This window comes from Sminthopsis crassicaudata, chromosome 5 (genome assembly GCF_048593235.1).
Source record: "Sminthopsis crassicaudata isolate SCR6 chromosome 5, ASM4859323v1, whole genome shotgun sequence".
In the NCBI taxonomy this organism is placed as follows: Eukaryota; Metazoa; Chordata; class Mammalia; order Dasyuromorphia; family Dasyuridae; genus Sminthopsis; species Sminthopsis crassicaudata.
In genome coordinates, this window is record NC_133621.1 from 148293932 (window position 1) to 148307938 (window position 14007).

Below are 14007 nucleotides of genomic sequence, written 5' to 3' on the forward strand. Positions count from 1 at the left end.
ATACTGAGCAATGTATCTGCAGATTAAAATAGAGAATTACATTAAAATACAGTATCATTCTGCCTTCTTGAGAGTTCCATATAAGAGTATTTTCCAGATAATAAGAAATGTACCTGTTGTACAGAGAAAACTTTAAAAAAAAAAAAACAAAAAAAACTTTAATTAATTAAATTAATTAATGGGATTATTTTTTCTATTACTATACACTTCATTTTTGACATTATTTAATTTTTCTTAATGACTCAGTTATCATTAAGAATGTTAATTATTGTATTTTAGTGTAACAAAAATTTATCTTAAGATATTGCTGAGGAATGTTGCAAAGTTATTTCCCCTTATAATAAAGAACTGTATTTTCTGTCCTGTTTTAGTTTATACATTCACTATTTTTGATTTGGTGTGACTTTTGTTCTCTCTCTGCTTAGTCAGTCTAACTGTCACTTCTGGTTGCTATCAATGTGCTCTCCTTTAGAATTCTTTTTACCTCCTTTCTGTTTTCCTTCTAGTCTGCACTGGCCTAGGAAATGAGATGGTCATGTTTGTTAGAATTGTGTCTAAAATATCTTAAGAGTTAACTAATAACTCTTGCTCACAAAGTTTTCAGGGCTTATGAAACATATTCCCCACTGCAAAGCCATGGAAACAGCAGTGCAACAATCATATCTGTTTAAATGAGCATAGGATCACTGGTTTATGCTTGGGAAGCAGAGAAAAGATCCTGAATTTGGAGTTGGAGGAACTGGGTTCAAATTTCACTTTTTCCTTTTTATTGTATGCAATAGAGCAAATAATTTAATTTCTTTGTACTTCACTTTTCTCATTTGTACAATAAAAAAGGTTGAGATTAGGTGACCTCTGATATAACTTCCAATTCTCAATCTGACACACAAGCAAAAATCCAGCTTCAAATACTATTTGTCTAATTCCAAGGTATCCCAGCATCTATCAAGGTCTATCAACAGGAAATTTCAATGAGTACAGTACGTGGAATATGTTATGCAGATTTTTCTGACATATGTTTGGGCTGTTCAAAGACTTTTTGGGGGCTTCCTTTCAGTCTCAACTATGCTGCATGTAGTTGAGGTTGCTAGATAAGTGACATGGATGTTGATAGATTAGGAGTTCCTACTCAACAAACAAAGTCACCGAATACAGGGGCTCTCTAATTTATACTTAGTTGCCTAATCATTAAATAATACATAAAAATTAGATTACTTCCTTTCATAACTGAGAGAAAAAAAATAGGTTTCAGTTTTCCATAAATAATAGCCCAATTGATTTTTTGAAATGTTATCATTATCAAGGCTATGTAAATAATAAAAATTCCAAATTCCAAAGCTACTGAAGAATTGATCTAGTCTTCTCATTAATATCAGTTGTTGTTTTTTTCCCTTAGCTTGTCTTATATTAAGCAGATTCTAGCAGAGTAATTTCCTAATAAGACTAATAATCTTCTCTTTTGACATTTTGTTCCAGTGTCAATAAAGGTCTTGTATAACAACCTCTGTTCTCTTTCCTATATGTGAGAAGCAGGAATAGTTAATTGTAGTTGAGTATTTGGAATGTGCACAAAGTGACTGAGATGTTGGAGAAGACTGGGGAGCAAAATAAAACTAAAGATTCCATGTGTGTCTCTTTTTGAACTTTGAATGTCACCTTTCTGTAGTAAGGTGAATAGTATCACTGATGCTCTGAAGTAAAGGCTGGACATTTCTAAGCATTATTTTTCAGGCAAACTACTCAGCAGTCTACAGTGTAGTATAATCCCTCAAAGACCTTGAATCTTCAGTTATTGGGATGTTTAATGTTGTTTGTATGGTCTGACCAAAAGTTATATTGTAGTGATCTTTGGAACCACACAAATATAGAGGTATGACCTATTCCTATTTGATGTTTGCTAAACCTGTATCATGAGAAATATAACAATTGCTGAACCAGTATCATGAGAAATATAACAATGAATTAAACAGACTTTGAATGAGTAACTTCTCAGAAAAAAAAATCTAAACTATTTTTGATTTCTCTCAATTGTCTGGTTTCCAGCTGTCCAGAGATTAAACTAAGTGTAGAAAGGGCATTATCTTGAATAGATGTTTGAACAAAGGAAGACCCAGAGATTTGAAGACCCAGGGTCAAAGTTAGAGAAGATGATTTAAGACTAAATCTATCAAATTATCAATATGTGGAGTGCTTGAAAAACCTTTGTCATCAAGAAGCCATAGAAGCCAGTGAGTCCTTAGTCTGAATAAAACTCTTGCTTCTGAGTATGCAAACATGGGAGATTTCTTACACAAAGGGCAAGACAAAGAAAGTGCCATCACAAATATTATTTCAGAGGAATGCTTTTATGTATCCATGTATTAAAGGAGCTATAATCAATTCCAACAACATTCTTTTTTTTTTTCTTTTCAAAAGACTGAGGAAATTTAGAGTTAAAGTACTGGATTGATAACCAAAGACACTGGAGGCCCAAATTCCTTGATAGCCAAAGTGTCAGCACTACCGGCATACTACAGTTTTAAAAAAATCCCACTAATACCAGTGTTAATTATTAATTAAAATGATATCAATTAAGGTTTGCTCTACTTAAAGGCAGAGGCTATTCTGCTTTTTGTATTTGTATCAAAGAGCTTAATATTGTGTTTGGCACAAAGTAAGAATTTAATAAAGATTTTTTGTTGTTTTTGTTCATTTTATATCATTTCACTTATTTACTATTTGGCCTTTTCACGTTAGAGCAAGGTACAGACCCAGGAGTGTATGAATATTTTTACACCAAATCTGATGACTGCTTTTGGCAGCAGCAGAGAAAAATGTACTGTTTACACATGTGAAGATTGTTAAAATAGGGGAAAAAAAAAAAAAAAAAAAAAAAAGAGCAACTAGCAAACTCCATAAGAGAATAACCAATGAATCTCAGGGGGGTGGGAGAGGAGAGGAATTCTGTTATACATTGATCTTGGACAGACTCTATCACTGAATCTGGACTGAACAAAAAAATGGCAATTTGGACTGCCTTTGGGAAATTATATAGTTCTGTTAATGACTCCAATCTTCTTCCTAAATAAAGGTTGATCTTTTTTACCACCAATTTCTTGTGGTGATGATGTTCCTGCAAGTTAAATGCTAGTTTCTAAGAGACTAAAGTCGAAGTACACTTAAAGGAAAAAGGGAATTTAAAAAAAAGGAATGATGGGAATTAATAGTGTGCAACACATTATAAATGAGGAATGCCACAAGAGGAGCATTCTGAGAGATGTTACTGAATAAATATATTTAAAGGAGAATACGAAAAGAACTAAAATGGATTAAGTTTCACAGCAAGAGTGGTAGATAATTGATGGATAGTTTGATTGCTCCATTGATAAATTTACAATGTCAAGAAATCTAAAAGCAGGTCTCCAGCATTTAAGCAGACATCCCATTGTGGATTTAGAGCAAAGACTGAATAGCAATGGTGTAAGTTAAGCCCATATAAATGGACTTGGACATGTAAAACTTGAAGGATTATCAAATTACATATCCATCTAGTTTATTGAAAGACAATTTCAGAGTTGAAGTATAATTCATCATTAAAAAAAAAAAATCAACCAGTTATATATTGTGAACAAATAAGGGAATTTGGCATTGGAAAGTGTGCAGTAGAGTCTTATCTCTGCTTTTTAGTAGTTGCCTAACTTCAAGTAAATAATTCTTTCTTACTGGCCCTCAGTTTCCTAATCTGTAAAATGAAAAGAATGAACTAGATCATTTCGATGATTACTTTCAGTTCAAGCATTCTGTGACTGACTAGAAAAACTGGAGAACTATAGGTATGAAGCAGTAGTATAGGATAGGGACTGAATTTCCATTCTATTCCTATAGAGAACACTAAGTGAGAAATCCAGGTTCATACTTCTTTGTATTTAGTCTTAAAAAGTTGCCAAGAGTCCTAAGAGATTATAAAATTACTCGCCCAGAGTCAAATGCCCAAGATGTGTTTTGAGATGACATTTGAACTCAGATTTTCCTGGCTTCAAAGTCACTTCTTTATTTACTATACTATGTTACTTACCTTTACAATATACTAACTGTATTTTTTTTCTCACATTTTATTGGTTCTTAATTTCTTGGGTAATTATTTTTTTGTTTGAGTATTGTATGATGTAGCAACCTTATTTATTTATTCTAAACTTATCCTCAAATATTATTGGTATAGAAGAACTTTGGCTACTCCTCGGGATTATCACCAACAGATTTTTGTCAATGCAGTAGTAACAATGACTAGGGAGAAATTTTTTCAATGCTGTCTCACAGGGTTGAATTTGTGAGAGAATAGATTTTAAAGATCTTTTATTCTAGCTCTATTTTGAAAGGAAATGAGTGTTAACAATGTGTGACCATTTCCATTTTTGTTTTGGGAAAAAAGACTATGTTTAAAATAAAAGCAGAGAGTTTTGTCCCATTTTAATTCAAGTTAACACTTGCAATTACTGGAGCGTTAGGAGCAAGGCAGTTAAGTAAAAATCATATGTTGTCTTTCAGCAGCTCTGAAAATAGACTAAATCTATCACAAGATAACTGTCATGTTAAGATCTGAAAGGCGTGTAAAACATCACTAAATTTTTTTGTTTTCTTTACTAGTTAACTTTTTTAAATGCTTGAGATCTATTCAATCACTGTACCTAGAATTTATATGTAGATACAGATATATATATATATATATACAGATTAGAGATAGATATAGATATGAGAAATTTTCCAAAATCAGGTAAAAGAAAAGAAAATAGAAGTTCTATTCAAAAATAGTAGAGCAGATTAGACAATTTAAATGCTAACTACAAGTACATAGTACTTAGAACTTGGTATTAAATTTATTTTCTTTTATTAAGGTTAGTGGGACAAAGAAATTGAAGAGTAGGGTGAAATTTGTATCTTACTTTCACCTCCATTAAAGAAAACAATCTTATTATCAGTTTATGTATTCATCAAATCTTTATTTCTTCAAAAGAACAGAAGTACCTTGAGGGGAAGAATTGTTTTCATTAGCACAAACTAAGTCATTTAAAAAGTGCTTATTTCATTTATGAAATGTTATTTGAATTTAGATTGGCAGTAGCTTGGGCTGATTGAAGAAAATACAGCTTCTATCAATATCTTTTTAATACCAATGATGATTTTATTTGGTTTGAGTAGCTATTTATCTCCCTATGCTATCCCATTTGGGAGTAAAGGGATTGAAATTTTATGTAAGAAAACCCTTACAAAGTTACTGAAAAATCATAGTTCTGGCTTTCATTATTAAATTTCAAAAACTTAGTTTCCTCAAAAATGTAATGTAATTTTAGTTGGGATTTTTTTCCATGGACTTAATGAAGCCAAGGCTTTCCTTTGCACTTGACTTCCCAGTGTACTTTTTGGTACAGATGAGATAAGATTCTACATCAGTTCTTATGAAATAAGTTAAGAAGTTCAACATATTTTCTGCAATATATACAGTCTCAAAGCACGGTAGGAGATTACAGACTGCTAAAAATTGGTGAGTACCACTTCACAAAGTTTTAATTTAATTTTGAATGTGCTATAACGTGTGGGCTGCATTCTTTCTGCCAGATTCCCAAAGATCCCAAAGGACTGGCTGGCTTTCTTGATATGATTTTCTTCTCCTTTTTTGATCAGTGTATCATTCAAAATGATGAAACCAAAGGAAGAAATTTCTTTGTTCTTCTAGGAAGTATATAGCCTTTTCAACTGATAAGAGATTTCTTCTGTGTTTTATAGAAGTTTTCTGTTTTTTTGTTTTTTTTTTCCAGAGGCTTGTTTACTGTTTTGTATTTACCCAAATGTTATTGCTAGTTTCAGGAAATGGGCTTTAATTCGACAAACATGAATTAAACAACTGCATGCCAGTCCCTGAAGAAGGCACTTGACTTTGATAAGACAAAGCTCCTATTTCAAATTACATTATTTTCTCTAATTCAAGACTGAGACAAGCTCCCAGAAACAAAGCTGAGGTCAGATTCAGAATGTTCTGGAAGTGTGGCAAGCAGCATACATAGGTCCTGATCTTGGGCAAATTAGAATAAATTGTAGCACTGACTAGTTATAACCAGACAAAATATAAATAGGATAGGATATTAAATATTAGGAATAGGCCTTCATCAATAGTTCAGTAGATATGATAGAAGGCTTTATTCTTTTACTTCATTCTAGAACCATCCAATAGCCTCAGTAACTCCTATATATAAAGGAAGCTTCTCTGATAAAACCTATAGATCCTGATAAAAGTCCTACTAAAATCTTTAATTCTCTGAGCTCATTATCCTAGATAAAACTTGTTTCCATGTAGTTGTTTACATATTGTTTCCCTCATTCAATTGGAAATTTGAGAGAAGGGACTGTCTCTTATTTTTATTTGTGTCCCCAGAGCTTAGAACATTGCTTGGCACATAGTAGGCCCTTAAAAAATAGTTATTGACTACTATCTAATTGCCTTATTGAATTTTTTTAAGAGATGGAACTTTATGATTTTTAAAGGTCCTTCACTATATCTCACCCTCCCCTCAAGACTAGTTTTCAAAGACTAGGAGATCATTGTCATTGTTTTCCTGTGTGCCATAAAATCTTTTAATTTCCAGATCCTATGGGAACAGAGAACAATTCTAGCCTAAATTCAGTCTCCAGGTAGGAGGATCTGTAATCCCAGAGGATTTAGAGATGTGAATGAAGGAGGAAACTAAGAATTTTTTTTTTTTTTTCTCTTTTACTGGAAGACCTGTCCTTTATGAGTTACTGGACCAAAGGAAGATGCTTAACTTTGGGCTGAGATCTGATAAAATGGGTAACATGATAGGACAATAGGACAATGTGACTATGCCCTGATCTTCCTTCTACCAATTCAATTTAACTCAACAATGATTATACATGATATTGACAAAAGCAAATACTAGGAGAAAATGATAAAAAGCAAAAATTAATGTCATCTCTGGTCCCAAGAAGCATTCTACAATAGACACATAGTTAAATAAACAAACTTTTGCAGAGCAAATACAAAATAATTCTGGAAAGGCAGGAATCATAACAACTGGGGTAACTAGAAACCTCCTAAGTTAAGTGGTAAAGGAAGGCAATTTGTCTATGACTTCTTCAGAGTTTTGTAAAAGTTTGTAAAGGATACAGATATATCATAAAATACTTTCTACTCTACATTGGACAGCCAAGTTCCGTGACTAAATGTATTGATGTTCATTAATTAATTTAGTCATATACATATATTAGTGTTTTTCCCAAATTAGATCATAATCTTGATGGAAGGGATAATTTCATATCCTGCCTCTGTATTCCCCTTAGCACACAGCACCATAGCTAGCTTAACTTAATAAATGGTGTTGATTGACAGATAGATATAAAATGAAGGTAGCTCTGGGCTCAAATACTCTAAGTCTTTCTGCAGTAGTTAATTGCGATCTTTAGCAAATTACTCTACCTTGCTAGATTTTAATCTCACCTCCAACAGGGATTCTTAGCCTATTTTAGTATCATGGACCCCTTTGATCAGTATGGTGAAGTTTATGGCCCTCTTCTCAGGATAATATTTTCAAATGGATAAAATATACATAAGTATAAAAAGGCAAACAATTTTACTGAAATGGAATTATCAAAATCTATTTTTATTTATTTTTATTTTTTAGGTCTTTCCTTTTTTTATTATAGCTTTTTATTTACAGGATATGTGCATGGGTAATTTTTCAACAATTGCAAAACTTTTTGTTCCAACTTTTCTCCTCCTTCTCCCACCCCCTCCCCTATATGGCAAGTTAACCAATATATGTTAAATATGTTAAAGTATAAGTTACATACAATATAGGTATACATGTCCATAAAGTTACAAAATCTATTTTTAAATAAACTCACAAAACCCAGGTTAAGAACCCCTGAAAAAATAAGGTACTTGAATAGAAAGTCTCTGAAACCTCTTCCCATTCTATCAGTATAGAAAAGAGTAACAGATCAAGGGCATTTATTACATAAATGATATAGAGTGCTTTAAAACTGAGAATTATTCTAAATTGAAAAAAAAGTCTCTTCATCAAAAGGCACAGGAATTATCTATGAATAACCCACAAAAAGAGGCATGGCCATGTTGTATGCATATGCCTTTGTATAATTGACACTCAATACAATTTTTTGGGAGTGATTGACTATTTAGAAGAGTTAATGAACAAATGATAATTCTTACTCTTTAGGAGTAAGTCATATATTAGATTATAGAACCTTATATTATTATAATGTATAATCTATATATTAGATTATCGAACCTTAAGGCTTTCACTAGTAGCACAGGGGGTGCCATCTAAGTCCTGTGGCCTGATCATGTACAGAAAATAGAGAAAGAAATAACTGCTGCAGTACTATGACTGAAATGAGAAAATCAAGTTGGGAAGCCATAAGAAATGCTGTACGAATTGGCTGAAACACTAAATGGCAGAACTCAAGTTCACTATGATGGCAGAAAGATGCCCTTTTGTCACTTTTAAGCTATCCCAAACCTTGACTGATAACATATTCTTCAATCTCTGATTGAAGGGCTGGAGGACAGATTTCCAAAGAACTCTCCTTATCTTCTATAGGAGAGGGCAGAAACTGAACTTTAAGTTCCCTCCACTTTGCTTCTGTTGCCCAGCCTGGTTTCCACTCCCCAAAACAGTTGACCCTGTGCCAGGTCCCCTCTGGTGCCGTTTCCCTCTGCCTCCTTTCTTTTGCGTGTTGTCTCTCCTTTTAGATTGCTAGCTCTATGAGGGCAAAGACTTCCTTTCTTTTTCCTAATTGTATCCCCAATCCCCATGGCACAGTGCCCGACATGTTGAAATCACTTAATAAATGTTTATTGGATTGGACTGGAAATAATCCTGGACTTGTAGCCACGAGAAAGTAGGTTTGAATCTCATCTAGGCTATGTATTAACTGTGTGACATTGTGCAAGTCATTTGAACTCTTTAAGCCATTTATTTGTAAAATCTGCTTCAGCGGTCTCTTGTTAGGAAAATACTCTACAAAACTCAAGATATTAAATGTATGACAGCGATTGGGAACATGAAGCAGCTAACTTGCCTGGTGTCCCACTAACAGAGAATGGAATGGCTCCTTTTAGGGGAGACTGAAGTCTGAAGGCCCAAGTTCCCAACAGAGCAGGCTTTTCACAGAGGAGCTACAGTTACTAATCCAATGGAACATTCCATGTGTGCTTAGTGTGGGAAGGGCCATTTATCCCACACCAGCCATTCCAGCTGCATCTGTATGACTACATTCTAATCACCATCACTAGAGACATTGTGAAGGATTGTTAATGTATGTGCTACTTCTTCAGAATGAGTGTTTTCCTGAAGTACTGGATTTCTAGGATTCTAGCCATTTGAGAGCTGGAAGGAATTATGGAGATCAGCTAGTTGAATTCCCTTATCTAACAGATGTGGAAATTGAAGCTCAGAGAAATTTAGGGATTTATTAAAAATCACATCTCAGTACTCCATGACCTGATTCTGGAACTTCTTGTATTAAGGGCATATCACAATATTCATTCATTTAAAAGTAGAAATACATGAAGCACAGTAAGGGAAAAGCTTTCCCTAAATGAATGATAAAAAGAAGCAAGATAGTCTCTGCTCCCAAAGAACTTATTTCTATTCTTAATTTCTATGCAAAAAGATAGCATAAAAAGGGGAGTTAAGAGGGAAAAAAAGTGGTGTAGAAGAGTGGAAGAGTGATGAGAGAGAAGGCTGAAATGGAATATTTTCATGTGAGTCTATTTAATCACTACAAATTATAAAATAAATGAATCTTTGTACTTCTTGATTGGGCATTACTTGGGAAGAAGCAAATGGCAGGGGCTAACCTACTTACCCTAGCTTGCTAAATGACTTATGACTCTTATTCAGGCTTAGGCACCAACTCCAATACCTAATACATAGCAACTGATCAAAAGAATTAAGATGCAGATCTATACTCTAGAGATAAAAGTACATTTATTTTCTTCAGGGAGTATTCAGTCTGGAGGGTCTGGTCCAGGAGTCCATAAACAGAAGTCTATGTCTAGATTTCAGTGGGCCCATGAATTTGGATTCGAAAAAAATATAACTTTCTTTAACTTCTAAGTTATTTTTAAATTTTCCTTCATGTATTTAAAAATGTCATTCTGAAAAGTGGTAAGTTGGTAGATTTTACCAGAGGACCAAAGGGGTCCATGATAGAAAATAGATTAATATCTGTTATTCTGTTCAATATAGTTATTGAGGAATGGGAGAGCAATAGTGTAATATGTTAGCATTAAAAAGGGAATAAATCTGAAACAGAAATAAAAATAATGGAGGGAGGAAAAAGTATGATAATAAAAGTATTTTGTTAAGAAAGTCACAATCTCCTTTGGGACACTGATTAAAGAAATTTGACAAATCCAAAAGCCCTTTTGTTCCTTTCTCTCTTTTTGATGAACAAATGATTTCCACTTCCTTTGTATTCTGTGAAAAGAAAACTCATGGGAATACTTCCCTTGCAATCCTGTATATGACAAGGTATTTGACAATCTCACACTTAGGGCCAGACCTATAGGAACATCAATGAATTTATAGTAAAACTTGAATTTTGTAGGTTCCCCAAAGACTTAATATACCAAGATGCTAAAGAAATCTTATATGTGTGAATTTCTCTGGGAAATTGAGGGTTTCTTGTCTGAGTTCTCTAAACACAGGTTTATGAAGTCATGAAATGGATTCCACAAAATATTCAAGATCAAAGAATCCCAAACTTAGATAACACCCCAGAGACTACATAGTACAATTCATATATAACCAGCTATTCTGTCTGTGATACTCCCTATAAATTGTCATCCATCTTCTGCTTAAAGAAGTCTTGCGAAAATGGTCTCACTATTTCCTTAGCCAAGTGTCTCCATATTTGGAGACAAGCAATTGTTAGAAATTTTCTCCTTATTTTGAGCTGAAAATTGCCTCTCTTCCATTTCTGGTATTCATTCTTAGTTAGACCTTTTGGGGTAAAGTCAAATCAATTTAATTTCTCTTTCATATGGCAGTCCTTCAAATATTGGAAGACAAACAGAGTGCTACTGCTAATCTAAGTTCTTCTTTGTCTAGGATATCCATACCCAGTTCATAAAACCATCCTGATATGCATAGGCCCTTCACCATCCTGGCCATAATCCTCTGAAAGGTCTTTAGCTTATGCTCTTTAAAATGAGGCATCTGGAACTGAACACAATAAGCTTGATATGGTCCTAACGGTTCAGGGCTTTCACTTTCCTTGTCCTAGACACTGTCTGTTTTTATATAACCTAATGAAACATTAGGTTTTTTGGGAATGCTACAAGACTTAATTATTATTGATCATTTATTCTTCTAAAACCTTTTCATATTTTTCATAGATATTATTTCTTAGTCATACCTCTACTATCTTATTTTGTATAAATGCTTTTTTTTTTCCTTTAAGCAATTATAGTATTCCACCAATAATCTCTTTCCTTAGTCAAATGAATTTGCCCCAGGTGCTAAAGTTGCTAGTTACAACACTATATGCCTGGGTGGTTACCTATCCACAATAAATTAAGTAATATAGAAAATTAGGAGCTTTTGTCTAAAAGGTTGTTAAAGGAAGATTCAGCCATTTCACTGGGTTTATGAAATCTAGCTGAGTATCAAAAATCTGAGTAATTTTCTCTCTGAATTTAAAGTTTTTTGGAACTCAAATTTGAAACTCTACCTAGAAACACTGGCATTGTAAGACTTGACACCTATTTTTTAAAAATGAAAATACTCAATAATCATCATGTCTAACATAGTAGTTATATTTCTAGCTTGAGATATATTTATCTGACAGGAAAGGCTGTCCTCAGATTTTATGAGTTTATATGTATTCAACTTACAATAGTCTTTAAGACATTGAATGAATTATCAGATTATTAACTATGTTTCTTTGGGAATATTACTATATGTTAGCTATTATCCTTTACCTAGTTGAATAAAATGCTTATATTAAAAACAATTATGGGCAATCTCAATAATAAAAATACAAATAAAGGCTTATTAAAAGTGTTTCAAATCAAACCAAGACAATATTCTGCCAAGTTACTGAATATTTACTGTGCTGTTTTTATTTTTATAAATCAATCTCCACTAAATACCACCAAATAATTGTCCCTTTTGTAAAAGTACATTACTTAAAAATAAACTTTTTGCTCTCTCTAAACACATACACATATATATAAAAATTGCTAAAATTATATAAATGCAGTCATGTTTCACTAGTTTGATGAAGCAATACATATATAAAGCACATATATGTATTTAATAAGCTTCATATTCACAGAAAGTAAGCTATCTATACATATATGAGTGTATATGTACACACATATACACACAATTTCCTATGAATGTGATAACAATTTAGAGTTTGAACTAGCCATGTAAAATTTATATATTTTAATGGTAGTTTTTCCAACACTATTGTAATATACTCTTGTATAAGTTAACTGCAAAATTGAATATCTCACTCAATCTCTCCAATCCCTAATTACTTATTGGAAAGTGTACATAACAGTCTTTACACAACTTCTCAGTAAGTCCATTGAGCTAGCATGTTAACAGAGGAAAGTGCTATATGAATATGAATCATTGGGATATATATTAAGATTATTATCATATGAACCTCAGTATAAAAATAAAGGTGGGGTTTTTAGAAACTAACTCATTTTTTTATTCAAAAGGTATTATTTTGGTTTACTTAAGTTTTAAAAGCTAGTTACAAAGAAAAATCCTAAAATTTTTACTATTTTTTCCAGATAGGTTTTCCAGAATTCACAGTATGCTAAGAGATTATTCTTGGTTTAAAACCTTTTTTTAAGGTTATACATCTAGGAAGGTGGGGCCTCGGAAAAAGCCCACAGCCTCTTGATTTGAGGAGTCAGTACTATGTTTCACTGTACCTTGTATTAATAAGCCCATTTTGTCCCTAAAGATACAGCATGAATTATGAAACTAGTGACACATTTATTTCAGTGTGTATATTAATAGGTTTCTTTCAGTGACTTTCTCAACTAATTTCATGAACCAAATTAATCCAGCTTCACTTTACATTTTCTTTAGGAAATGTGCTTTACAATTGCCATCTGCCTCCTCATCAATTTCTGAAACCAAGAAATCTAGCACATTTGTGACACGATGTCCTAACGCAATTCAATTAAATGAGAAAAAATATAATGATACTACAAAACAGATTTGGCAGTAAAAATGTGCTTACCTTCATATGTTCCACTTTCTAGAAGAGCGCCACTTTTCTCTAGTTCCATAAAGTCTTCAACAGTAATGAAAATATAATCCACACCAGGAACCTCACCCTCCTTATGTGGCCTTGTGGTACCTGAATAATAATAATTTAAAAAAAATGTTTGTAGCTAAACTTTAAAAAGGTTCCACTTCTGAATGGTGAATAGCACTTACTCTGTGTATCATTTGTGGTTGGATTCTATATTTATCTTTCTGTTTGGCAACAAAAAATACTGGAGTGGTAAACATTCAAGTAAATATACAAAACATCTTTTTTCCATCAAGCTCATAAAGAGTACATTGTCATGGAATATCTCTGTCTGGCTTTTTTTAAAAAACAGAAATCATTATGTACTTTGTGAAGAGGTGTTTTGAATACTGAGCCAGGAGTTGGCTAGCTTAGGAATTTACATATTTCTCTCCTATGAATAGGCTTCTATTATTCTGTCCAGATTGCTGTGTTGTTACATAAATGATATCAAAATACATTAAAATATATCAAGTAATCTTGAATTTACAGGGTCAATAGTATATTTGGGGTAATTATTTTAATTTTACAGGGAAGCTAGGTAGCACAGTGTTTAGAGTTCCTGGCTGATGTCAAGAAGACCTGAGTTCAAATGTGACTTTAAACAGTTAACTCCATGTGTGATCCTGGCTGAGCCACTTACATCTGTTTATTTCCATTTTCCTCTTA

At 32.9% G+C, this 14007-nt stretch overlaps 1 protein-coding gene across 5 annotated transcripts in view; it reads right to left on the reverse strand.

Moving 5' to 3' along the window:
* The window catches only part of MAGI2 (membrane associated guanylate kinase, WW and PDZ domain containing 2), a 1692369-nt gene that overhangs the window by 700848 nt on the left and 977514 nt on the right, over window positions 1-14007 (reverse strand). For all 5 annotated transcript variants that reach the window (XM_074268482.1, XM_074268481.1, XM_074268480.1 and 2 more), the window contains exon 3: window positions 13285-13404. In XM_074268482.1, the coding sequence (XP_074124583.1) occupies window positions 13285-13404 (120 nt within the window). The remainder of the gene's footprint in view (window positions 1-13284; window positions 13405-14007) is intronic.